General features: G+C 50.6%; 2 protein-coding genes across 3 annotated transcripts in view; one reads left to right on the forward strand and one right to left on the reverse strand.

The window, feature by feature from the left end:
* The window catches only part of SYN3 (synapsin III), a 364,967-nt gene that overhangs the window by 191,364 nt on the left and 147,336 nt on the right, over positions 1 to 26,267 (reverse strand). The window lies entirely within an intron of this gene.
* Positions 22,574 to 26,267, forward strand: part of TIMP3 (TIMP metallopeptidase inhibitor 3) — a 48,528-nt gene continuing 44,834 nt past the window's right edge. The window contains exon 1 of the mRNA XM_040985169.1: positions 22,574 to 22,948. Within this exon, the coding sequence (XP_040841103.1) occupies positions 22,828 to 22,948 (121 nt within the window). The 5' untranslated portion in view covers positions 22,574 to 22,827. The remainder of the gene's footprint in view (positions 22,949 to 26,267) is intronic.

Genomic DNA, 26,267 nt, shown 5'->3' on the forward strand with positions numbered 1-26,267 from the left:
AGGGTACATGGATGATGGGAATACTGCTTCTACCTGCAGAGGAAGAAGGGAAACTTAGGAAGGGCGGCAGGCAGAACTCGGGCCCAAAGTGAGCCGTGAGAGAGGATTCCGTTTTGGGATGGAGCTGCTGGTGGCAGGACCGGCAAGAGCTGAGGCAGGAAGATGCAAGAAAACAGTGTTCCTGCGTGCTGACACCATTGACAGGAAAGTAGAAGGGCAGTGCTAGATGGACCTGGAGGCGGAGGAAGTGAGTGCCTGGATGAGATAGCCAGGAACGGATCTTGTAGCCTGAGGCCAGGGAGGCCGCAAGGGTTTGTTACGGTTGATCAGTGTCCCTCTAAAAAGATATGTTCAGGTCCTGAACCTCGGTACCTGTATGTGACTGTATTTGGAAGTGGAGTGTTTGCAAGTGTTGTCAAGTCAAAATGAGATCATGCTGGATGAAGGCAGGCCTCAATGCAGTGGCTGGTGTCTTTACATCAAGAGAAAACTTGGGCTCGGACATATACAGACAGTGTCCTGCAGTCAGAGATAGCCACTGGAGTCAAGAAAATAAAAGCCTTCCAAGAATCACCAAGGATGGACAGCTACTACTGGAACACAGAAGAAGGAAGAGAGGGAAAAGGATCCTCTACCAGAGCCTCCTGAGAGAACAGGTCTTGCCCACATCTTCTTCTTAGCATGCAGGGGTCTAGAAGTACAAGAGAATACACTGCTGACAGTATAAACCATCCAAGGTGTTGTATTCTACTGTGGCAGTCCTAGGGATTGGAAATACAGGGGTTGACCAGATCTGCTGTGAACTTGAGAGAACTCGCTATAGCTGCAGGTAGAGTGTGGAATAGAGGGTTAGATCTAAAGGCAGGAAGACCAGCAGGTGCTGGTGTGGGTGTGAGGCTCTGTTGGCTGTACCGGTAAGCTCCTTGGAGGACTTTCTCATAGCTTCTCCTGCTCCTCGACTCTATGCTTTGTGCATCTTTAAAAGTTAATATTTGTTACTTGTTTGAAAGGCAGAGAGATAGAATGAGACAGAGCCAGAGATCGTCCACCTGCTGCTTCATTTTCCAAATGTCCACAACAGACAGGGTTGGGCCAGACCAAAGCCAGGAGCCTCAAATAACATCTGGGTCTCCTACATGAGTGGCAGGGACTCAAGTACTTTCTCCATCACCTGCTGCCTCCCAGGGCATGCATGAGCAGGAAGCTGGAGTTAGGAGTGCAGATAAGACACAAATCTGTGTACTCTATGGGATGTAGGCTGGCCAAGCGGTGTCTTAACAGCTGTGCCAAATCCCTGCCCCTGGGTTTGTAAATGAGAGAAAGTTTTGGAAACTGGACCATTGTTTTGTCCAATCCCATATTCAACAAATGCTCTCTGAGAGCAGAGATCAGGGAGACAAGAGAGGTCCTGAAGAGCACACCGGCTGGCTAGCTTCTCCTCTGATCTTTCCTGTCTCAGGGAATGGCCACGAAAACAAAGCACCTTAGGCCGTGTGACTCAAACAACGGATGTTATTTTCCCCTGGGCCTGGGGACTGTAAGCCTGAGATCAAGCAAGGTTTCAACTGGTGAGTTCTCTTGGCTTCAAGTGGCCACCTTCTCACCATGCCCTCATATGGCATTTCCTCAGTGCACAGGCAGGTGAGTGAAAGAGAGCAAGCCCTCGGGAGTCCCTTTTCAAAAGGACACTGTTCCCATCAGATCAGCACCCAACCCTCCTGGCCTCATTTTGCCTCCGTATCTCCCTCTGGCTCTGTCTCCAAACACAGCCGCCCTGGCAGCTGGGCTTTCCCTGCAACGGTGTGTATTCCCAACATTCTCTGAGCCACCTGCCACCTGTGAGGTTCCACAAAGCCTGCTGCCCTGGTCCTCCTGCCTCCATGGTAACCCCACAAGGCAGACATTACCCTAGCCCATTTCACAGATTCAGAGACTGCAACCCAGAGGAGTGATGCAGCTGGTCTAATGGGCACATAGCTGGCACCCAGGATGCAGGATGCAAGGGGTTGACTCCAGCCACCCTGCCCTGGGCCAACTTGAGGCATATTCTCTACATGAGAATAGAAATCCTAGTCACATTGTCACACAGCCTTCCCTGACCAGTGGTTAACACATCCCCGGGCAGTGTTAGGCCTTCTCTGGGATTTCACAAGGATTGAACAACATGAAGAGCATCCTGGCAAATGTGTTTCAAGGGGGGAGCACGAGAATTTAAGGTGGGAGCCAGCCTGCTTGCCTGGTTGAATGTTGCCCAGCAGTCCTGACCTGCAGAAGCCACTCCAGCCACCCCAGCACACACGCGGGAGCGTTAAGTCTGGATGACTCAAGATGTCACCACCCAGAACCCAGGACATCAAGGCATCCATTCTTCCCGTTTGTGAGCACCTCTTCCCAGAATGTGCTTGGTGCCTTTCCAACTCAGACCCCAAGGAAATGTCCTTGGCTGCCATGACCCCTGAGAAGCGGATGACGACCCATCCAAGACCCCAGAGCTAGTGGATCCCATCCAAGATGTCCTAGCATTTGGATCTTCTTATCTCCCTATTTATCCCAGACAATTTGGAAGTCTGTCTGGAAGAGAGAATCTGAGCAGGGAGAAGTTGGTGTTTGGGCATGCTGGACTGTACTTCCTTCTTGGATGCAGCCTGAGTCTTCTTTTTCCCGTCTCATCACTGAGAAACCTGCTGGGGTCCAGGGGCACCCCATCTATCACTCAGTGTGCCTGGTATTCTCCCCATTGCACAGGGAGGCTCCCCACCTCAGTGGGCTGAGCTAGCCCAGGCTGTTGAGTCTGTCTTGGTACTCTATCACCCATCCACTCCCCTGTGTGTCCCTGCAGCTTGCCCTCCCTGTGTCCCTGGTTGTCAGATATCGTGCTGGCTGTTGGGATGTGGAGAATCAAAGGAATTCCCAGATGTAGGGGAAGAGACACAGGAAAGAAATCATTGCAACAAACCCGAAAGACACACACATTAGCATTTCACGGCCGTGATTTTTACCAATTTCTTGGAATGGTTTATCTGTTTTTACTCACTATTTTTCCTGAATCAAGTCAATTTTCTTCCTCTGTTCCTTCAATGCCAGCTTTGGCTTCATCCTAAGCAGTAATACGCATGCATTCATGGATTTAATTTGTTATTTTTTTCTACTATGTATTATATTAAGTTGACTGTTTAATAAAATGCTTGTGAGGACCCCACCTAACAGCATCTTGTGCTATACTTGCAGGTGTGTGAGCCACTGGTGGGAAACACTGACCCATGGCCAAAGAGACCCTGTGAGTGCTGGGATGGAGGACTGGGGGCTGCCATGGCACAAGGAACAGGCTTTTCTCTTGTTAGACCCTGCTTGGTCTGGTGGAGACACAGTAGGGTTCACAGTGGGCTAAGCAGAGTCCCCGGACAGGAAGCAGGGGCATTTGTGCCTCTCACCAGAGCACCTCAGAAGTATCAACTTCTCAACGTTCATGCCATCTGGGTGGGATTCAAGGTCATTGTCTGTGCTCTCTACCAAGGCTACAGGCCAAAGGGATCTAGGAAGCAACACCATGTTTTCCAAGCTTCTGCCATCAACAGCCAGTGACAGATGATATTCCTCAGGGAGCTGTTCTCCTTGGGTGCCCTGGAATCCCCAGGGTTTGCACTTTCCCGTGGCCCCACCCAAGAGGGTGACATCATCCTGAAAGCTATTAGAATGTAGTTTCCTTCTTTTGGTAAAAGCTGGATTAGTTGTTTTTTTTTTTTAAGATTATTTATTTATGTGAAAGGCAGAGAGAGAGAGAGAGAGAGAGAGAGAAAGAGACCTTCTGTGTGTTGTTTCATTCCCCATATGGCCAGAGTTGCTGGTCTGGGCCAGGCCAAAGCTGGAAGACTGGGACTCCATTTGGGTCTCCCATATGGGTGGCAGGAGCCCAAGCACTTGGGCCATCTTCTGCTGTTTTCACAGGTATTTTTCCAGGCACAGCAACAGAGATCTGGATTGGAGTCAGACTGGCATTTCCATATGGGATGCTAAGAAAGAAACCCAGGCTGGGGAGGCGTGTGTGCGGTGATGCTGCGGCACAATGAGTTAAACTGCTACCCATGACACCAGTCTCCTACAATGGGTACTGGTTTGAGCCCTAGCTGCTCTGCTTCTAATCCAGTTCCATGCTGATGGATGTGGGTAAGCCACAGCTGACCCAAGTCCTGGAATCCCTGTACCCACGTGGGAGATCTGGATAAAGTTCCTGGCTTTGGGTTGGCACAGCTTGGAGCCATTGCAGCTGTTTAGGGAGTGAACCAATGCATGGAAGATCTCTCTTTTTTTTTTCTTTCCCTCCTTCTCTTCTTTGTAACTCTGCCTTTCAAATAAATGGAACACATTAAAAAAAATAATGCTATACAAACTCAAGCATTCTCATTCTCAATAGCAACTTTTTATAAAGGCTCTTTCCAAGTAAATGGAATGCAGCAGTGCTTCGGGGTACTACCCATTGCCTTCATTCCACAAGCCTTTGTTGAGCACCTGTTCTCTCTTGGGCTTGAGTTAGACACTGGGGTTACAGCGATGGCCTGAGACAGATGCTGTTTCTGCCTCCTTAGGGCTTAGTGAATGAGGCTGATTAATCACCTAATGCTGCAGAAGAACATAAACTGAGCCACAGAGAGTACCCTGTGGGGCTGGATTGCAATTGTGATTCCTTCTGGAACCACAGGTCAGGCTGCCCTGAGAGAATGGCTGCGACCAAGGACTGGGGCTCTAAGACATGGTGTGGGCGAATTGGAAACACTGCCAGTTGGTCCTCATGACATCACTCCCACAAGCCAGGCACTGACTCATTGCATCTTTGCTACAGCTTTCTGAAGTTGGCATGGCGGTCCCCACTGCACAGGAGGGAAACCCTGGCACAGAGAAGGCCAGCGACTCCCCCACCTCCCTGGGGCAAGGTGCACAGCTGTCCAGTGGCAGTGCTGGGACTCAGACCCGGATCTGGGTGACTCAGGCTGGTCCCATTCCCCAGGAGACACTGCCACTCTAGCAGATGAACAGGTGAGACTACCAGCCTGGCAGGTGACAACGATGGTGTCATGTGGTGTTTCCCCTTTAATCCTTAGTATTGTTCATACAGACTTGGTAAGTGAACCCCCATTCAGCCAGGGGACAACCAGGATCCAAGTACTGAGCCTTGTAGGGGCCTGCACACAGAGCTCACCATGGGGCTAAGGCTGTGCAATGCCCTGGATGTGACCTAGGACTCCTGGGCCCTGACTGAGCTCCCTCCCCCTACCCTGAAACCTTCTGCATTGATCTCTGCTTTCCTCTGCCCACCTGTGAGGTCATACACTGAAACAGCAGCTGGCACCCTGGGTGAGGACCCATGTCTGGTTTGCGTTTTGCTGACCTGTGTGCTAGGATTTCACAGACTATGGGGACCAGGAAGTAACTGAGATGGATGAATGTCTCAGGCCTGGTGAGTGAAATTACAGGTGCAAGAGGAAGGCTACCGTGTGGGTGGCCTCTGGGCAGGGCACTGTCCGCTGTGTGACTAGCTGTGGCTTGGTACTGCCCACCTCTGGGTTGGGACAGAATCGTGAGCTGAGGACCCTGTCCCTTTCTCCACCCCAGCGAGCCTTACCACCAACAGCTGTATTATCTTCCAAGTAACCTACAACTGGAGGGTTCCCTCTTGTCCTCAAATACTTACTGCCTTTGTCACTGGTGACTAGGCTAGGCACTCAAGTGACTCTGCCTGCTTGGAATCCTGGCTCCTTCCTTCACCCACTGCTTCTGAATTTCCCATGCCTTAGTTTCTTTATCCTTATGATGGAGGCAGGAATATTTACCACACCCTAGGGGTGTTATTACAAGGATTAAAAGATTGTTGGAAAAGCATTTGGTGAGAGCTGGTTTTTATCACTATTATTGCCTAACTTCCTTCTTTCCTACCCTCTTTCCTTTCTTCTTTTCCTCTTTCTTCCTTATTGAAACCATTAAAAAAAATCCAAGAGATTGCAACAATCAGGCCCTGCAAAATCTACTCAATTCACATAGTCTTAAGGACCTATTAGCCGAAAAGGAGCCTATCTGGAAAGACTCAATGTTTAGGCTTCTCCTCCTTCCTGACTCCATCTTCCACCCTCTCATCCCCAAAGTACCTAGCACGATGCTTTACACAAGTCCATGTGCAATAAACCCTGGAGACTCGGATGAGGGAGTGCATAAGGGGCCAAATCATAAGCCAGGCTCTGTGGGTTTGGATCCTGACTTTGCCATGGAAGAGCTGTGTAACTTTGGGCAAGGGTTCCAGCCACTCTATTTGCTTCCCTGTGTATAGATGATTGTGATAAGGGGCTGGGCTGAGGCATGACAGAATTAAGGATATGAGATTTCAATCAGTGACACACAATAAGCAACACTCAAGTGTTAGCTATTACTATTGTTCTTGATTGGCTGGGCCAGGGTCAAGGCTCAGTGGTGATGAATGTTTCAAGATCTCTCAGCTCATTTATCACACACAACCCCTGGCCAACACAGAGTGCAGGGGACACCTTGCAGTCTGTCTGCTTCCCTCTTAATTCTCTCTTTGTGTTATTCTTCTCCATAAGAGAGGAGACAAAAGGTGAACTTCTCTGGTCTGCTACAGCCTAGTAGATGTGATGGACCAGCCAGCAACGCTCTGTTTTGGTGGAGGTGGCGAGGGTAGCACTGCACTAGAATATAAATGGTAGGGTCAGGGTAGATAGCATCTTTTGACACTTGCACACTGCTTATTCTTTAACTTAAATCTTACATTTTCTTCCTGAGCACAGAGAGGCTATGTCTTCCTGAGCACCTACAGAGCCTTGGTGCTACGTGATGCCAGAGGGATTCTCCCCTCTTTTCTTTGTTCTTTGGCAACTGAGCCTCTTTCTGCGAGCATCAGTCTCCTCATCTATTAAGTGGGAGGATAGCACTCACGCTACAGGAAGTCCTGGGATGCTGCTGGAATGGCTCACTAAAGTACCGGGTTCCAAGCAGTGGTCAAGAAGCACTTGGCTGGCTCCCAGTACGAGGCCTTTAGGTACCGTGCTAAAGCAGATCACCCCAAGTAGATTTGGGGTATCTGGATTTTTTACCCCTGAAATAGCCCTGAGTGGAAATGACATAAAATTATACTCATTGAAAATTCAATTTATGGTGTTAAAGTGCAGATGCAGCTTACTGTGCACCATTCTTTTTATCATCTTCCTTGCACTTAAGATCCGGTGAGATGGTCTACTTGGCAGCGTCCACATACACCTCTGCGTCTGTCTGGTCTGCCCCCCCCCGCCCCCGCCGAAACAGGGCAATACCACGGTAGATGTCCAGGCAATGCAGATGGGATGGATGGCAGATCATTCTGTTTGGCCAGGACACTCTGCCCCAAGAAGGAAAAAAAAAAAAAAAAAAAGCAGGAGCAAGCCAAGGGATTTAGGACACTTAAAGAAGAAATAAAACACAGGGCCACCTATACAGGATTCTCTTTTCATGTCCTGATGCAACAGGGTCCTCATTCTTACACAGGCTCCAGAACATGGAGGCTCTTAGGGGCCCAGAATCCATACACAAGGAGGCTGAGGTCTGAAGAAGGTCAAGGTCTGCACCCAGAACTCACAGTGAGAAGCAGTGTCAGATTGTAGCAAGCCTGTGTGCCTCTTGCTCCTGGTTGGGACTGTTTGAAGGTGTCCTGAGACTTAGGAAATATACATGGAAACATTTCAGAGGGAAGGGGGCCTCCCGCCCGCAGCTTCCCCTGGAAGAGGGGACAGAGACCAGGAGGAAGCTAGTTCCTATGCTGACCTCATCACAGCAGTCTGGGTACAAACTCTCTGGGAATCCTTGGAGCTGTTCTTACAGCTTTTCAGAGTCTGGCTCATGTCCACATACAACAGATAACAGCTCATGGTGAGAAGACGACATGACTGGTACCATGGACGAAGGGATCCATGGGATGAAGGGAGTGGGCTGTGGGCAACTGGGGCTGACTTTGGGGGCTGGCGGGCCAGATGTCATGGTGGGGCCAGGGAGGCAGGGGCCATGCTGATGGAACCCACAGTGATACTACAGTTCACTCATCTGCCCAGCCTTGAGCTCCCTGAAGGTTCTTTTAAAAAAGATTTATTATTTTTTTTATTGGAAAGTCATGTTTACAGAGAAGATCTTCTGTCCTCTGATTCAATCCCCAAGTGGCTGCAACGGCTGAAGCTGAGCTGAGCCTATCCAAAATCAGGAGCCAGGAGCATCTTCTGAGTCTCCCATACAGGTGCAGGGACCCAAGGCTTTAGGCCGTCCTCGATGCTTTCCCAGGCTACAAGCAGGGAGCTGGATGGGAAGCGGGGTAGCCGGGACATGAACCAACACCCATGCGGGATCCTGGTGTGTACAAGGTGAGGCTCTCCCTGAAGGCTCTTAAAGCCAATTTCCAAATCTACCTGCTTGCTCCCATGGCTGCACATGCTCAAGTCGGAGGCAGCCTGTGACCCCCATCAGATGGTCTGCATGCTGACTGTCCAGGCAGCACACGTCCTGTCCATCCCAGGGCTAGGCAGCACCCTCTGAGTACTGGGGCTTCCTGCCCTGTCACATGGCTGTCCTCAGGGAAGAGCAAGACCACAATCCCACACATTCCAAAATGTGCCCAGAGACAGGAGATCCCCCCAGGCCACAGACCAGGTGGCAGAACTGGACTAGAACATATGTGTGTGTATATGTAGGGTGTCCCAAGTGCTCACAGTTTTTTCTTTCCTCCTCCATCATTCTGTTACTGAAGGACCCATAGTCACCCTCAGTCCTGGTTCTTTGAAATGCAGATACCACCTTTCCACGCTTTGGCATCACAGAGTCTTCCCACAACATGTCTTTGGGCAGGTAAGTCAACCTGCCACACTTCCACTTTCCCACCTGGAAATAAGGACAAGAACGTCTGGCTTCTTGGGCTATTGTGAGGCTCTGAGTCTTCCAAAATGATGAATGTTATCCTGATCTAGGTGCTAGGGCTGGAACAATGAACAAGACAGACTCAGGCCCCGCCGTAGTACACTTGCCATGCTCAGTTGAATGACACAGTTAGCCAAACACCGAAACAAATGAGATCTTTTCGGACAGTGCAAAGTCCTAAAACACAAACTTGGAAAAATTCTACAGTGGGATGCATCAGTCACAGGGAATGGCAAGACCCCTCAGGCAGAAAGCACCTCTGTGAGCTGGGGGCATCCTGGCAGACCAGGGAGAGGCCGAGGGAGGCGTCAGGGCAGTGCTGAAGCGGGGGCTGAGCGTGGCGTGGTGCAGGGATGGGAAGAGGGCCAGTGCAGTGCAAGCAAGAGGAGAGAGGCAGAGAAAGGCAGCCCTGCTTTGGTCTCCAAGAAAGACATCAAGACAGTGTCCTGAGTCAACTTTTTTTCCTTTTTGCTTGAAATAAGATAATATATACATAATATTATTAATACATGACCTGACCCATGGCAGATTATATTTCATAAAGGACAGCTTTATCATTGTTTTTCATTCCTAGGCGTCACCACTAATCATGATGGACTTCCAGAAGCTGGGTGGCCCAGGATTGCCTGCTTTTTAGGGGTACTGCTCTGGGGTGCACATGCCTGGGAAGCGACAGAGGAGCCCCCAGCAGTTTCTGACACCTCCAAGATTTCCTCCTGTCTCCTTCCCTCTCCCCTGAAAGCTTAATGCCAGCCCTACTGCTGGGCCAAGGGGCAACCAGCATAGGATGGCTGGGCCCCCCTCCAGCTGGCTCCAGCTCCGGGACTCCAAGCCTAGCGGCCTTCACGTTGCTGTAAAAATGCAAAGCATCCCAGAAATTTTAATTACTGGGCGTTGCATAAGCCAGCAACCAGTTCATACAAAGGAACAGCGGACCGGAAAAAAAAAAAAAGTTTTTTAACATGCCTTCCACCTTTCCCCTCCTTTCCCTCTGAAACAAGTGTGTAGGCATTGACTCCCAGGCCTGGAGAAACACTCCGGGTATGTGCAATCTTTTTTCTTTTTCTTAAGTTTGTTGATGTGACATCAAGGACATTTTTTCCCCCGAATATTTGAGGCTAAAGCAGTTCTAGCTTCCTTCAAGAGGTCTGGAAAGTTCCTGATTGTCTTGGTCCTTGCTGGGTTGAACCTATGCCAGGGCCTCATTTACCCACTCTGAGTGCTTTGTTACAAAACAGACTTCACTGTATAGTGGGTCTGTCTGGGTCCCGAGACTTCACTGTAAGGGATGTTAAGGTGTGAACTCCAAACACAATGGCTGCAGTTCATCATGGAGAAGAGCCATACAGGGTTGGGGAAAAGCTCCCTGTTTCCTCAGGCTGTAGCCTCTGGGCTCTCATCTCCATCTAATCTGATCTTTTGTGCAGGACCTGTTGTCATGGGCATTGTTCTGAGTACTTAGAAGTGAAAACCCAATTAGCCATGGTCAGTAACTTTACTTTCTAAAGACTGAATTTGAAGCAGAAGCTGACAGTGCCAAGACTGGTGATCTCTGACCGGGGGCACCCATCGTGGGTGGGAGGAGAGGCGTCTTCAACAGAGGGAGCCTGAGGGCAAGGCTGCCTTCATCGCCATCCTCACAATAGCCGTCCACTGAAGGAGGACTGTGTGTCAGAAACTCGGGGCACTTCTTCCACGGATCGTGATGTGGTCCTCTCAGTTCTAAGAAGGAGGCACTAGGTTTGACCCTATGTTAGATGAGGAAATAGCTGTGGAAATGTGAGGTTACTGGCTCTAGGTCACACAGTGAGGAAATAGAAAATGTCACTCACTCAGCTAGCAAGTGTCCTGGAACAAAACAAACAAGAAACCCTCTGCCGTGTGGTATCTGCCAATGTCTATGGTGTAAATACTCCACAGGATCATGCCAATTCTAAGTTCTGGATTTGATTCCAGTGAATCCAGAGTCAGGAAGAATGCGGTAGCACACCAGGACATAAGAGTTCCACCTTACAGATGGCAACAACTTTGAGTGCCTGGGTAAGAGATTATATGATGAGATTACTAAGAAGCGATGAGTTTTCAGTGTAAATTATCTTACATTTTTAATGATGCAGGGTTTGAGAATTGGGTCAGAAACTTATAGAAAATGTAACAGTGAGTTCGCACAAGGCAAAGTGGGCTCCTAACTGAGCATGGGGGTGCCCAGAGTCTCAGAAATCATGCCTACACTCCACTCCCTTCTCCCTGCAAGAGCAGGAAGAACAGCCCAGTGTGTGGAGAAGGACAATCAAGTCAAGAAAATGAGAAAACTGTGGGAATAACGGTGGATAGGCAAGAAAAGAAAAAGCAATAACTGGCAGTCCTTTACCAAATGTTTTTAACGCATCCCCAGACCCTGAACTTCTGGATCTGGTGTGACCTTGGACAAGCTTCTGTGTGTCCCAGCTTTCACTTTTTTTCCAACATGCAAATGACCCCTACATCATCACTTTTACAAGAATTAAACACATGGATGCCATAGAGTCCCCATAGGAGGACTCAATGCAGAATGCACTCAGATGTCAGTTCTCTGTTATAATCAGATCTCAACAGTTCCCTCTGTGAATTCATGCTCACTTGGTAGAAAATTACTATGTGGAAATAAGGGTGCTGGGATTTTAACCTCCCTGCTTTTCAGTGTCTCAGAGAGGGCCCTTTGTAACACACATTTTCACACACCTTGAATGTCGGGGGCCAGCCAAGGAACTCTGTGAAAGAGGATCCTTCTGATGATAGAAACCCAGCAGCCACCCCTCGCATCCCTCGTTATCTTCCACAGCAGCACCTGCACTCAGAGGCAGGGTGGTGAAGTGATGAGGAGCATGGGTTGTTGGGCCAAATTGCTCTGGTTTTACATGCTAGCCCTGTAGCAGCCTGACCTTGGGCTTGTCAGCAAATGAACAACATCTCTGAGTTTGGGTTTCCATGTCTGCCAAACAGGGTGGCAATAGTCATCTAATTGATCACACAACTTTTGCTCCAAGGAGGAGTAGGAATGAAGACAGCCCAACCACCTAGAGGATGCCAGATGGCCAGCAGGGACCTCATAAAGCAGTCCTATTCCTAGCTGACTTTCTTCTTGTCCTCTGCTTTCCTCCACTGCCTACCACAGCCTCAGGGGATATGGGAATATGCTCCTCTTTATCAACAAATCACAAGACTGTGGGCTGGTCTCATTCATCTCTATCTCCCCATGGCCCCATCCTGCCCCACACAGGTTTTCCATGTAGAGTCACCATGTGCCAAGCATGGAGCCATGTGCTGTGTTCTCATACTGTTTGATACTTGTAAAAATCCCACTGGCCATGACTCTCCTATTTTAGTATGAGGTACCAAAGACTGAAAGAGGTAATGGAACTTTTTCAAGTCACAGCGAATGAGTGAAGAAGGATTAAGACCCAGGCTTGCCAACAACACAGGCATTGGTCCTGAACCTTCTTGTCAGGCTACTTGCCAGCATATTCCATGGCGAGGTTTTGAAGGATCATTAAATCCTGCCCCCAAAGTTTGGGTTCATTGATTCACTCAGGGTCAGCTATTCTGTGTGAGCGAGGTTGGCAGGGCAGAACTTTCATAGATGCCTGGGTGGTTATGTCTCAAGGCTATGTTTGAAATTTCTAAAGGAAATGAAGCCCTGTTTGATGGCTGTTAAAAGGTACTGATCAGTAAGCGATTAGCTTGCCTCAAGGGCCAGATCCTTCCCTTGTCACACAAATGTAATTTTGTTGTGGCTTCTATCCACATTCTGAGTAAAGAAGGGCACACCCACACCCCCAGAAATTGTCTGCCAAATTATCTCGCCTACTTTCTCTTTGCTGCAAACTAGACAAAACAAGAGATGCATCTCACCATCTGTTGAGAAAGTCCCCTCCAAGTCTCTGGAGGTAAATGCCCTGTTCCTTTCTGCTTAGCTGTAGCAAGCAATGATCAGGAACTTCTGAGCATTCAACAGGAACCCAAAAGACCAAGAGGAGGCTTCCAGCACTCCCAATGCCACCAACCAGGAAAATTATTTGAAAGACAGAGTTAGGGAGAAGAGAGAGAGAGAGAGATCTTCCATCCCCTGGTTCACTCCCCAAATGGCCACATTGGCAGACACCTGGAGTGTCTTCTATATCTCCCATGTGGTTGGTTGCAGGGTCCCAAGCACTTGGGCCATCTTTTGCTGTTTTCTCAGGCACGTTAGTAGGGGGCTGGGTTTTAGGTGGAGTTGCTAAAATTCCAATCAACATTCATATTGTGGTTCTGGTTCCAGAGGCGATGGCTTTACCTGCCATGCCCGGTGCCAGCCCAGTATTCTTTTTCTTGTCTTATAAATATTTCAGTTTATCATTCCATTTCAACCTACTATCCTGGTAATAATTAAGCGTTGAATCTCCAAAGGGCATGACATTGAGTCAGAGCATTATCTGGAGTGATAGGAAGAGGTACTAAACGGGGGGTAGATTTTTTGTCATCTTCCTTTTAATAATCTCATATGATCATAGGAACTTCTGTCTCTTGGGCCTGTCTTCATTTCTTGAAAATCAGAACATTGGGCCTAGCCAAATAGCTCAATGGCTAAATCCTCACCTTGCAAGTGCCAGGATCCCATATGGGTGCTGGTTTGTGTCCTGGCTGCTCCATTCTCTGTTTATGGCCTGGGAAAACAGTAGATGACCCAAAGTCTTGTAACCCTGCACTTGTGTGGGAGACCCAGAAGAAGCTCCCAGCTGCTGGCTTCAAGTGGCCCATTGTGGCCATTTGGGGAGTGATCCAGTAGATGGAAGCTCTTACTCTGTCTCTCCTTCTTTCCATAAGTCTGATCTGCCTTTCCAATAAGAAATAAATAAATCTCCAAAAAGGAAAATGGGAGCATTGGCCTTGACCCCACAACTCTCTTCAGTTCTGCATTATGGGCTCCTCACGCAGCCCCTACTCTCTGATAGGATGGCTCTGCTCCGTCACCTCCTGGCACACTTGCCATCATTTGGTAGTTTTACTCTGAATTACTGTTCCTTTCTCTTTGCTAACTGCAGGAGTAGGAACTTCTCAAGGATCGTCTGGACCTCATTTACTGCTCTATCTAGTATAGAGTGGTGACTTTATCCATGCTGGGTAAATGTTTGAAGTCAGAAGCAAAGGAAGACTCCTTTCTCAGCTCTTCCTTCAAAGAGCTGACAGTCATGGTGACACACAAGCTGGCAGGCAAATAGAGAACATCAAGGGAGTACCCACGGTGAAGGGCAGGCTTACAGCTTGGACAGAGGCCATTTCACCTCTGGGAGCAGGAAGATAAATTCACATGCCATGAAGGTGCCCAGCCATCTGTGGCACTAAGTCATGACACAGAGGGCAGATTGTATGGGAATACTCAGAACCTACACTATTTGACTCAGGTATGATCACTGCTGATTGTCATCTAAAATTTGGAAACCAAGGATCTGCACTATTTCTGGTGGAGAAAAACTTGGGGTAGAGAGAAAGAAGAGATGCTGGTCTGGAGTAGAGCAGCAAGAAGACTGGAATGATTTGGCCTTGACCCTGTCCAGTAACAGGGACTTTGGCTACTAGATGTGAGCACTGTCACTGACTTCGTAGACATTTTGCTTCCATTTGAGGGAAGATTCCCGTATATCTTAGCTGGATCCCTATGATGACCTCAGTCCTTGTCTTCTGACACCACACACACACACACACACCAGAACATTCATTTGAGGAGAAGCGAGCTTTGCAAAGAGCTCTGGCTGACTCTCAGGAGAACAATATGGGGTCACATTGACATGAATTCTTTATGTGACAGTGTAATATATATCATGGGGAACAAGAAGAATGGAATTGTGGTTGGATTTCTGGTCTCTTACAGATCTGCTGTGTCCTTCATTCCAATCAATTGAGTCTTACCTGGTTGAGTTTCTGGATCCAGGAAGTTGGGTTTCACTGAACTTCTATTGTGGTGAACTTGTGAAACTTTTGCTCCTACCCACCTATCTTTTTTTCCCCTGCCATTCATTAGTTGGTTTCTTACTTTCTAAGACTTGGGAAGTGCCTGTTTTGTGCAAGTGAGATGCTAGGCATCAGAGAAGCACCTACATTTGCTGGCTGTCCAGATAAGAATCAGACACATTAGTTGACAAGGGCAAGGGCTTGTGAGGTACCTGGGTGGAAGTCTGGGTGCTCCTGGGGGGTAAGGGGTGGGAGGTGAGTGAGGAGAGACATATGGGCATAAGGGTGGTGGTCTTTTTTGCTGGGAGAGAGCGAGAGAGGGAGAGGGAGAGAGAGAGAGAGGCAGGAAAACATTCCCAAGGTGGTGACTCTAGTGAGAATCCTGAGCAATGAATAAGTGATTCTTGGCCAGTGAGGTGGAGGAGGTGGGGAGTGTAGAGGGTTAGAAACAGGAATGAGGGCAGTGAAGGTTTTGGGAGAGGAGCAAGGGTGGAGACTGTTGTGCCTTAACTGCAAGGCCAGCAGTCGCTTTATGCTCCACAGGAACGAAGCTCCTGTCAGTTCCAGGCCATGGCTCCCTGGAAGGAGCCAGACTACAGAACATCTTTCTCATCTGTGTCCTTCGAGTTTAAGACTTTGTTCTGAAAGCCACTGAGAACAAGGGAATTGCAAGCAAAAGACAGTGTAATTTGAGGATTACAATCAGTCATTTTTCTAGGAGTAGCCATGCAAAGGTTGAATTTGACAAAGATTTGGGGCAGGGTGACTCTTGAGGTTACTATCGAAACTGTAAAAAAGAATCCATGAGGATCTAATCCAAGGCAAAAGCAGTAGAAATGAGAAAGAGATGATTAGAAGAGATGGATAGAGTGAGAATCTATAAGGTGATGGTGAATGATGGTAACCCTGGAGGAGACCAGGCGGTGGAGACAACAGGCTTGGCACTCCTGGATTTCAAGGAGGTCATAGGACATGTCCCTCCCTCCCCACACAATGAAATTGTTCAGGATGGAGTCAATAGAGAGGACAGGAGATCAGAGGGGTGCTGCTTTTTACTACGCCAATTCTACTATTCTGGAGTGGTGAAGGGGCGAGATCACAGGACTAGGTGGTGGTAGGGAGTAATGAGGTAAGAAGAGAAAGAAGGGAATGGTTTATGTTATCATGTCAGGAAGCCTGTCAAGGTGCAGGTGGAGAGGTGCCGCAGGAAAGCCCTGAGACAGAGGTGTCTCCGCAGCCACGTTCAAAGACAGACAGGATCCACTGTCTTTGGAGTCCCCAACACCGCACAGGACACGATGAGCTCAGCCCCAGGAGGTTCTGCAACAGCAGCCCAAGAGCCATCATAGAATAAGCTCTCCAGCCGAGACCAAGAAGACACCAACCACACGTCCATCCATCTCATGCCCTGCCAGCCCTGGGAGCACCTGGCTGTGGCTTTGTGTGTGTTGTCTATCTGAGGCTGAGCATGCCACCTCCACAGCATCCACACAGGAGTGACTCATGCATGAAGGAAAAACACATGAATGCCACAGGCATAAGGAAGACATTGAACCAGGGTGCAGGAGAAGAAATTCTCCTGCCCCCACCTCATATTAACCTTCATTGAAATGCACAGACTTGCCTGGGTATACAGCCATTAAAACTAAAACCAGAAACACAAGGGCTGGACTAGTTAACTCTGCTTCCCATCTCCCAGCACCCCAGAAAACACAGGACACGCAACATCTCCAACTGTGCACATGTTTTCTGGCTTAAAACTCCCCGGGAGTAGCTCCTTGTGGAAATAGAAAAAAAAAAAACCCCACACGATTCACATGAATTTCTCCAGAGACGCCTATGGAGGGGTCTTCCCTTTGCTGGCAGGGCTGGGGGGAGCTACGCTAGGAGCATCCTACAATTTTACTGCTGTGAAATTGGCTCCAGATGGAGGCAAAGAAAGGTGTTGACTTCCTGCTGGTGCCAGACACCAAGTGCCTACCATCTTGGGCCCATCATTGTCTTGTGCTGGGCTGCGCTCCCACTGAGGGTCTGGCCAGGGCTCCCACTGATGGGTGGACCAGGATGTCTGCTGTTCGGAAAAGGCTGTTTTGAATATAATGACTTTCACATGGACCATGGGTTTATGGGACGGTATGTGGCTGAGGATCTGGAGGTAACAAGGGAGGGAGGTAAAGAGGTGCTTTGCTGGAAGACAGCAGAAATGACCACATCAAGTCCAGCACTTTCTCCTGCTGTAGTGTCCAGAGCCCAGCTCTGCCAAGGAAGAGGAGCCCCATGGTATCCTATAGAGGCTTTACAGCCATCTCCCGCAGCCCTCAAATGGCTTCCCTTAGAGAGTATCTTCCCTGGACTGCCATGTGGCCAGTCCAGGATGGAGAGGCTCTGACAGTTAGATGTGGAGTGAAAACTCATTGGCCTTTGCAGACGGGAGTGGTCACAAACACCAGCACCCCATCAGCTAGTGTGCAATCACGCCTCTCCCATCTTCCCAGCTACAGGCTGAGTGGAATGGGTGTTCTCTGGTTTATGGTGCCCCCTAGCACTAGCCGGTGGGATAGGGCTCTGTGAATTCTGCAAGGAGCAGCCACCTGCCTGTCTAAACACAGGAACCCTTGGGTGGTGCTGAAGAATACTGAGTCCATTCAACCAAGATGTATGGCCTGCGTGCTCTTATCCCTCCGAGGACTTGCAGCCCAGAAGGAAAATAGAGATGGAGCCAACCCTGTTAGGGTCAGCTAAGTGTGGCAAAAGAAGGAAATACCATGATAGATGGAAGGGGGACCAGAGAAAATTTCCTGGAGAAGGGGACTTCTGAAACATGAAGGATATGAAAGAGTTCAATGGATTCTGGAAATTAAAAAAAAGAAGAAAGAGGCTTGGCAACCTTTTAGTGCTTACGCTCCCAGAGCCACACAGATGTAAGAACAAGGGACTGCAGTGGACTCTGCCTGCAACAGTCCTCAGCCTCTCTTTGCGACCTTCACCACTGCAGTCTGTTCTGATATTCTTTTGGTTTTTCAGCCTGGAGTCTCAGACAAGAGAGCAGAATAGAGACTCGGTGTTGACTGAGAGCTGGCTGGACCTCCTTCAGGTTTGGCCACATCTGCTTCCCCGCTACCCCCCATCCTGGGAAACAAGTACTTTTGTCCTTAAGACTCTCCCATGAGATCTGAGCCTGTTGGGTTGAGCAGGATCTTGGGCCCCACTGAATTTTCTGTCTCATCTCATAAACACGGACACTAAGGCCTAGATGAACGATGCGACTTTTCCAAGGCAGGCACACGACGGTCTTGCAGTAACCTGTGAAACCAATCTCAGGGCTTTGGATTCTGTTCTGTTAGCCTTCCTTTGTCCCTCGGAGAGGAACCGTCCGTGCATCTTTCTGTGGAAAAATGCTCGGAATGTCTTCGGGAGGTATTAGAGAGTCGTTTCGGATGGAGGAAAAGCCAACAGGCCAGGGATCAACCTCTTAGGAGAACAGACCTGCTTTTGTTTCTGTTGGTTCAGAGGGGGCTGATTACCTCCAGAGAGAGCAAACGCATCATGGCGGGGAGAAGTTGTTCAGGGCCTGCACACTGTACAAAGCGATTCTGAAATGAGTTTGTCCAGGGATCCAGGGGTTGTGAATAGCTCTGGTTCCCCAGGCCAGGTTGCAAGCACTGGCTTCTACTCCGCAGTGGGGAAGACAGAGCCCCTGGACTGTGATGGAGCCAGACAAGCCACCAGTGGCTCGAGCACAGTGTTGACCTTGCCCCCAGGTGACCGTGACTTGTGACACATCCCCGCCCCTGCCCGCACCTGCCCATTTCCCACCTATGAAACATTCTCTGAGTTCCTTGACGTGATCTCCACATGTCCATACAAACACTTCCTATTGGGCTGAACTTTTGGCCTAGTAACTAAGATATTTGCATCTCTCTTCAGAGAACCTGAGTTCAATTTCAAGTTCAGGTGTCTTGCTAATGTGAACCCTGGGAGGTAGTGGTGACAAGTCAAGTGCCACCCACATGGGAGACCTGGATTGGGTTCCTGGTTCCCCTGCCTCCTCTCTGCAGTGAGTGGGAATACACACACACACACACACACACACACACACACACACACCCCTAACTGTAGCAACCCATAACTTTGTAGAAAGGGGTTGGACAAGGACTCACCTATCATACAAACATTCTAAGAAAGGGGAGGTTTCAGGACAGCCCAGTTACAAATTGCAATTTTTTCAGTTCCTCCCAGATGGACAAAACCTATCATTGTTTTTAGCAAATGGAACACATGGTTCCTACACTGCATGAATCCATGAGTCCCAGGTACATGCCATGTAGCTTATAAAGTTTGCTTGAAAACAAAAAGAAGCAATCCTTACTTTAAAAAGTGTTTTTTAAAAGTTCATGAGAAATTAAATGCAGCAATTGGGTTATGTCAGTATAAAAAGGTTTTTTTCGGGGCCTGGCGATGTAGCCTAGCGGCTAAAGTACTCGCCTTGAACACACCAGGATCCCATATGGGCGCTGGTTCTAATTCTGGCAGCTCCACTTCCCATCCAGCTCCCTGCTTGTGGCCCGGGAAAGAGGTCGAGGATGGCCCAAGACTTTGGGACCCTGCACCCATGCAGGAGACCCCGAAGAAGTTCCTGGACCCTGGCTTTGGATTGGCATAGCATCGGCCATTGCGCTCACTTGGGGCGTGAATCATCAGACAGAAGATCTTCCTCTCTGTCTCTTTTCCTCTCTATATAACCAATAAATAAATAAATAAATATTTTTTTAAAGTTTTTTTTTATGCATAGCTTTTTCACATATGTATCATCCATGACCTTTTGAAAGTCCCCTCACATTGCTAGGCCCATGGGCACCGTGACATCCGGTGGATGGCTGCGAGGTCTGCCTGCTGGAGGGCCGATTGAGCAGGAGGACTGCCCGGGCATCAATCCTAATCCAGGATTTCTGGAGTTGGCGCCTTCTCTTCAGCATGTGAGCTGAACATTCAGTGTGAGCTGACCTCACACGGGGGAAAGAGGGGCAGATGGGAGCCTAGGTGTAGACACAAGCATATCCGACTGCACCGCTCTTGGGGTTCATGGACTCGAGAGACACTGTATGGGCCAGCTTAGGATAGGGGACAACGGGAAGTAACACCCTCTCAGCTAAAAAAGCAATCAGATCACATGTCCTGCTTACATAATTAAGTAGTGGCGGGGATCGAGCGCCACAGGTGCCTTCTACAAGGAGAATCAGCGCTCAGCTGAACTGATCTGCCCCATTTATTCCATGCAAGACCTTCCCTGGGAGAAAATTCTGGGTACCTGGGGTCAAACTGTACCATAGAAATAAAGAAGAGAGGGGGCCTCTGTCATGTGAGCTGCCCATCCAAGGTGGATTTGGCCTGGAAAGTTTGATAAAACCTTCCACATGACTGGCCATTTGTGGGGATAAGCAACTCGGTGAAATCCTACCAAGTATGTTGGCCTCTATGAGCTATTGATGCCCAAGTCTCCTGGGTCCTGTTTTGTTCTCAGAGGGCTACAAAGCATCTGGCCAAATATCCAGGCATCCACACACTGCTGGTATGAGCAGGGCTAAATAACATGGCCACATCTCGCGAGACCATGGACACTGTGCTGATAAAAACCAAACCAAACCAAAAACCCACTGCTGGGAACATCTCTCTGAGCCAGGCTGTTATTAAAGAGTGCAAGTAGGTAGGGTCTCAAAAGCTGGGTGGGAAAAGGACTGGAGAATGCAGGAGTCGGCTTCTCTCTCTTTTTTTTTAGTTTTTGGAAATCTATTTTTATTGGGAAGGTAGATTTACAGAGAGAAGGAGAGACAGAGAGAAAGATCTGTCTACTGGTTCTTGCAATGGACAGAGCTGAGCTAATCTGGAGCCAGGAGCTTTTTTTGGGTCTCCCACATGGGTTCAGCATCCCAAGGCCTTGGGCCATCCTCCACTGCTTTCTCATGCCACAAGTAGGGAGCTGGATGGGAAGCAGAGCAGCTGGGACATGAACTGGTGCCTATATGGGATCCTGGCACATGCAAGGTGAGGATTTAGCCACTGAGCTATTGCACTGGGCCCAGGAATGGGCTTTCTCTGAATGTTGAATTCCCTTAAATGTTCAAGCTGACAAGACTTTTTTTTTTTAAATGTTTATGGAAATTGCATCACCCATGCCACTTCCTGCCAATGTCACCTCTTGGAGGTGTATAGGCAGACAACAAAGAAACTCTACGTGCTTTCCTCTTCAGTTCTAACTCCAAACGTTTACTTAGCATTCTTCCAGCACATCATAGGAGAGTCGTGGCCAATGGAATGTCACGGTAAGTTTAGGTGGCTATACATGTGGTTTAACAACGACACCTGGTTCTCCCATCAGCTGCGTCTTTGTGAAGACCGCCCTGTGTGTGTCCTTCTCAATAGGAGGCAATAGAACCAAAAGGAAAAGGATGAAAAAAGGTGCAAGACCCCAGCCAGGAAAGGGTGCTGGGCAGCGGAGGGCTGGAAGGGCCGCTCAAGGCTTGGCTGATAACCATCTCTTGTAAAGAAGAGGAGTCACTGGGAACAGACTGAAGCCACTTCCTGGCCAGTTGCCAAATCCTTCCACCACTGTTTCCTTAGGTTGGAAAGACCCAGTGACGTCGGTGCACTGGCTTTTTCTACTGGCAGGATTCTTGAAAGAGACTATGAAGTGAGGCCGGAGCCTTCTATCGAAAAAGATGTAGTGGAATCAGGTGGTTGCCTCATCGTCAAACTCGCCAAGGACGCACCGGTTACCCATCACGGTTTTCGCCCCGTTTTCAGATCACGGTTTTCAGATCAAGTTCATCCTCAAAGCTCCTTGCAGGAGAGTGGAGGTCTGTCCACACTTCCTTGTGCGTACGCGCGTGTGCGCCCTCAGGCTGGCCTGCTTGCCTGTGGTCCTCGCTGGCCAGGTGGCACAGGGCTCCTTTTCTCTGTGCTTCTCCACCCATGACTCTGGTTTTGCTGTCTGAAAATTACCCTCTGAGTTCAAGGACGTCCATGGGAGCAGGGGCATGGGCTTGTGTAATTTGTGTAACTACAGCATTCTTGGAAGGATGTTTGTTGACTAAATGCACAAACCTGTGGGTGTTCCCAGCCTGCCCAGGGACGCAAGGGCTATCAGGGCCAGCTCCCAAATGGCAGGTGACTTCCTCGCGGGCAAGAAAGTAGGAGAGAAGGAGTCATTCTGGGTCCCTGTTCAAGGTCTCCCGGACAGGGGCTCTCTCTGCCCTGCGGAGGGGGCTGACTGGACTGAGTGGTTCAGACTTGATTCTGGTTTTGGGTCCCAGGCACCCAGAGGGTGGGGTGGACGCGGAACCAGGGTCGGACGCTGAGTGAGCGCCGGGCCGCGCTTGGAAGAGCCGCGGATGGGCCGCGGGTCCCGGGCGCGCCCAGCCCACCCACTCGCGTGCCCAGGGCCGCATTATTCCCTATAAGGATCTGAACGGTCAGGGCCGGCCCCGCCCCGCCGGCCCGCGCCCCCGGCCCCGCCCCCTCGGAGGGCCGATGAGGTAATGCGGCTCTGCCATTGGTCGGAGGGGGCGGCCCCGCGCGCCCGAGGCGTGTGTTCCCGGGGCGCCGCGCTATATAGCTGCGGGCAGCCGGGGCAGCGGTGCAGAGCGGGGTAGCAGACAGGCGCAGGCGCCCGGTGGATCCTGCTTCTCGGGCTCCGGCTCCTCTACTCCTTCGGTTCCCTCGCGGGAGAAGCCAGTCAGCCCGCGCAGTTTTGTGCGCCCGTGCCCAAAGCAGCTGCGCCGCGCCCGTCCCACGGGACACTCCGAGGCCAAAGTTGCCGCACGGCTGGGCGGGAGAGCTCCGGCTGCTGCAAGCGGTGCCGGCAAGCGCGCCCCGCAAGTTTGCAAGAAGAGCTAGCGGCAGGCAGTCCCAGCAGCGGCGGCGGCGATGACTCCGTGGCTCGGTCTCGTGGTACTCCTGGGCAGCTGGGGCCTCGGGGATTGGGGCGCCGAGGCGTGCACATGCTCGCCTAGCCACCCCCAGGACGCCTTCTGCAACTCCGACATCGGTAAGTACGCGGAGCGAGCGAGCGAGCGAGCTGAGCGCGCGCTGCAGCCCCGGGTTGCAACTCCTTTCCTGGTCTCCGCCCCAGGCACGGGGCGCAGGGGCGGGGTGGCAGGGCTCAACCTCCTCGGGCAGGGCGGAAGGCCAAAATGTCTTGCGGGGCAGACGTATTCCCTCTGTAACTCTCGCTATCCTTCAGGGGGCTTTTGACAGCTAGTACCATTTTGCCTTTCTCGATTAAAGGAGGAAGAGGCTGAAAGGGGGCGGGGGGAATAGGGAAAAGGTTCCTGAAACTCGGCGCGCTAGCACAACCTGCTGAGCTGTTGACTTGTTCAAAGTTGCCAGCCAACTGCGTGCAAAGTTCCCGGGAAAAACTTGAAGAATTCAGCTTTGGCCGCCTCTCCCTGATAGATCTTCTCACTGAGACCTAACCCAGCCAGGAGTGCCCCAAGCCAGTGCTAGCTGGAACTTCTGGGGGTGCGAGGTTTGGGTGGATTGGAGGGGCAGAGGAAGAGCGCTGAGGTTGACCCTTCCCTGGGGGAATGATATTTGAGAGTATTGATAGCAGGTGGGAGGTGGCTGTGCGCAGGACTCACTTATCACATAGCTGAGAAATTTGTTGGAAGGCTATTTTATTTCCTATTTTTGTTGGGGGTGGTGTGTATGGGAGCATGGGAAAACACTTGCCACTGAAGGAACACAAGATGCCCAGGGTTATGTCATAGCGACAATTCCCAAACTGGACTTTGAGTCTCTAGGCTAAGAAGCCAGGCTGGTTTTTATGGAAAGCCTTGAAGGTGTCCTGGGAAAACTTGTCTGGGAGTGTGTGGGACCTTCGGATTTGGATGGCTGGAGGTGGAGCGGCAGATGGAAAACATCTTTCCTAGTCTGTGGGCCGAGCGTGGCATGTGTGTGTGAGTGTGTGTGTGTGTGTGTGTGTGTGTGTGTGTGCCGGGAAGTGCTGCCCCTCTGCCGGTGTCGATTCAGAGGCGAAGAATGGAGCATGTGTGTTTTAAGCACAGTCAGGAAATCTTTCACTGAGTCTTGGATGAGGGACTCCACATGTGGGTGGCAAGGAGGGGGCACTGCGGGGGTTCAGTCTTGCAGAAGAGCAGAGAAGTGGTCCTGGTGACCAGGGTCAGTCCGGTTGGCAGCTGGGGGTGTTTGGGTGACCCGGTTCACCCTTATTGGCGGTTTGTGAAGCCTGTACTGCACGCCCTTCCTTACCCTGGGAGACCCCGGCCTGGCCCTGGGTCCGAGAGTTGTGTTAGAGGGCATTTTCCAGGGCTGCATGTGGCCTAGCTTTGTCCTTTCCTGACCAGTGCCCCATCTGATTGCACTTGCATTCCCTCCCATCAGGTCCTTATTGCGAGGTGGTGCTGATCTTGCACGGAGCACACACGGATGGGGTGGGGCTGGGCGTCCAACAGGTGCTGTCAAGCAGGTCCGACTCTCAGCTGGGTCTGCTGCTCTGCACGGGAAGGAGCTGCGGAGTCGGGGTTGGCGTTCAGGCAGAGGAAGAGCTGATCCCTTGGGCTTGCCCCTTGCTGGCAGGGTGAGGGGGTGCTCCCGAGAGACCCCAAGCAAAAGGCAGAAATAGGGGCTAACAGTGCACTGCACTTCCCATGTGTAGGGTGAGGGAGGGGGAGGACTCTGTGGCGCCATCCGCAGCTGAGCTTCCCACCAAGGGGGCTTGCTGGGGGTCTACACAGATGCGGACATTTTGCATAATTTTCTCTGGTCTTAACTCCTCCTAATCGCTTTAATTAAGTGCAGGGAGAAAAAGTAAGTTAGCAGGAAGTTTGCAAGGATCAGAACATTGTGGCAGTAATCCCCTCCCTCTTTCAAAAAAAAAAAAAAAGCCAGAAAGGAGAGCGCTTGGAAGCGGCGGCGGGGACCTAGAGCCATCGGGCCTGGGTCTGGTGCACTGCACTGGCGGCCACGATGAGCTAATGCTTTTAAAAATGGGAGGCGTGGGTGTGGGCCTCTCGCCTGTTGACCTCCCTGGGCCTCGCAGAGCGCCCGCGGATGGTCAGTAGGTGGCGCCCGCTTCTCCTTGCTCACAGCCTTTCTGGTTTCCAGTCCGGACCTGAAGCTCAGAGCCATCTTACCCCTGTAGGACAGTCCCAATACTCCGGCCCCCACCCGGGGCCCCTCAGCCTCACTGAATGGATGCTCTAGGCTACTCAAGGTGCTGAGCCAGACCTGTTCACATTGCCTTCCAGAACCTACCGGCTGCTTCTCTCTTCCTGGCTGTGCGCCAAGGTGCCCTGGGGAAGGACCCAGCACGCCTGCCTGGCACAGCCCCCTCTAGGGAATGCCTCCCACCCCTTCCAGGGCCGTCTGTCGTGGCCTTGTGCCTCATCCACAGACTTTCATCCCCAAAGCCAAAGGGGGACTGGCACAGCCTTCTGGATGAGGAGGAGTTAAAAGATGTTTCTATGGCAACCCTGGGCCCTGCACCCTAGGGCAGTGTTTAGGAGAAGAATAAACTACACGCAGGCTTAGAAAACTCACTGGGGGTGGGGGAAGAAGGGGAGCCTGGCCGCAGCCAGGATGTCTGTGGCATCCCTCCCTGCTTCCTAGTCACTGCTCCTGAAACCTGGGAGGAGGGGCAGGGGGCAGCATTAGCCAGGCAGATCCTGCTGGGGCAGCGCCCGCTGGCTGCAGCAGGGGCAGGCAATGCTAGGAGCTTTCTGAAAATTTCTGTGTGTGTGTGTGTGTGTGTGTGTGTGTGCGCGCGCGTGCGCACATGTGAGGTTCCTGCAGAGCTGGAGGTTAGTGGAGAGAGAATTCTGTCTCAGAATGCCAAGACCTGCTCGTTGGCCCTCTCTGCACAGAGCAGTGCGGCTGGAGGGGTGGGGACCTGCCCCTGAGCCTTTTGGGAACTTGAGAGCAAGGCTGGGCTGTGATGGAGCCCTCGGAATTGTTTTGATAGGGGTCACTGCCAGCGGATTCCTTTGGTATCAGATCTGAGGTGGCGATTTCAGCCAAGAAGCCGTTTTCAAGAGAAATCGGATTCACTCCCTCTCTGCCACACATAGGTCGGCCTCCACACCAGGCTCTGTGACTTTAAGAAGATAAAAGATTCAGGCCCTGGAGAAGAGGCAGGCCTTTGGGGTGGTGGTAGCAGCAAATGGACTGAGGGACCCAAATTGTTGCCATCCTGGGAACTTCCGGTGAGAGGAGATTGGGCTGGAAGAAGGAAAGTGCATCTCTTGGATCCTGGGTGCAAGAACTTCTTAGGTGACCTTTGACCCACTTAGAAACTTAACAGAAGGTGCACCTGTTGTTCGGATGCAGAATACCAAGGTTGAGAGAGG

This window comes from Ochotona curzoniae, unplaced genomic scaffold (assembly GCF_017591425.1).
Source record: "Ochotona curzoniae isolate NIBS_2020 unplaced genomic scaffold, NIBS_Ocur_1.0 contig_1014, whole genome shotgun sequence".
Taxonomy (NCBI): Eukaryota; Metazoa; Chordata; class Mammalia; order Lagomorpha; family Ochotonidae; genus Ochotona; species Ochotona curzoniae.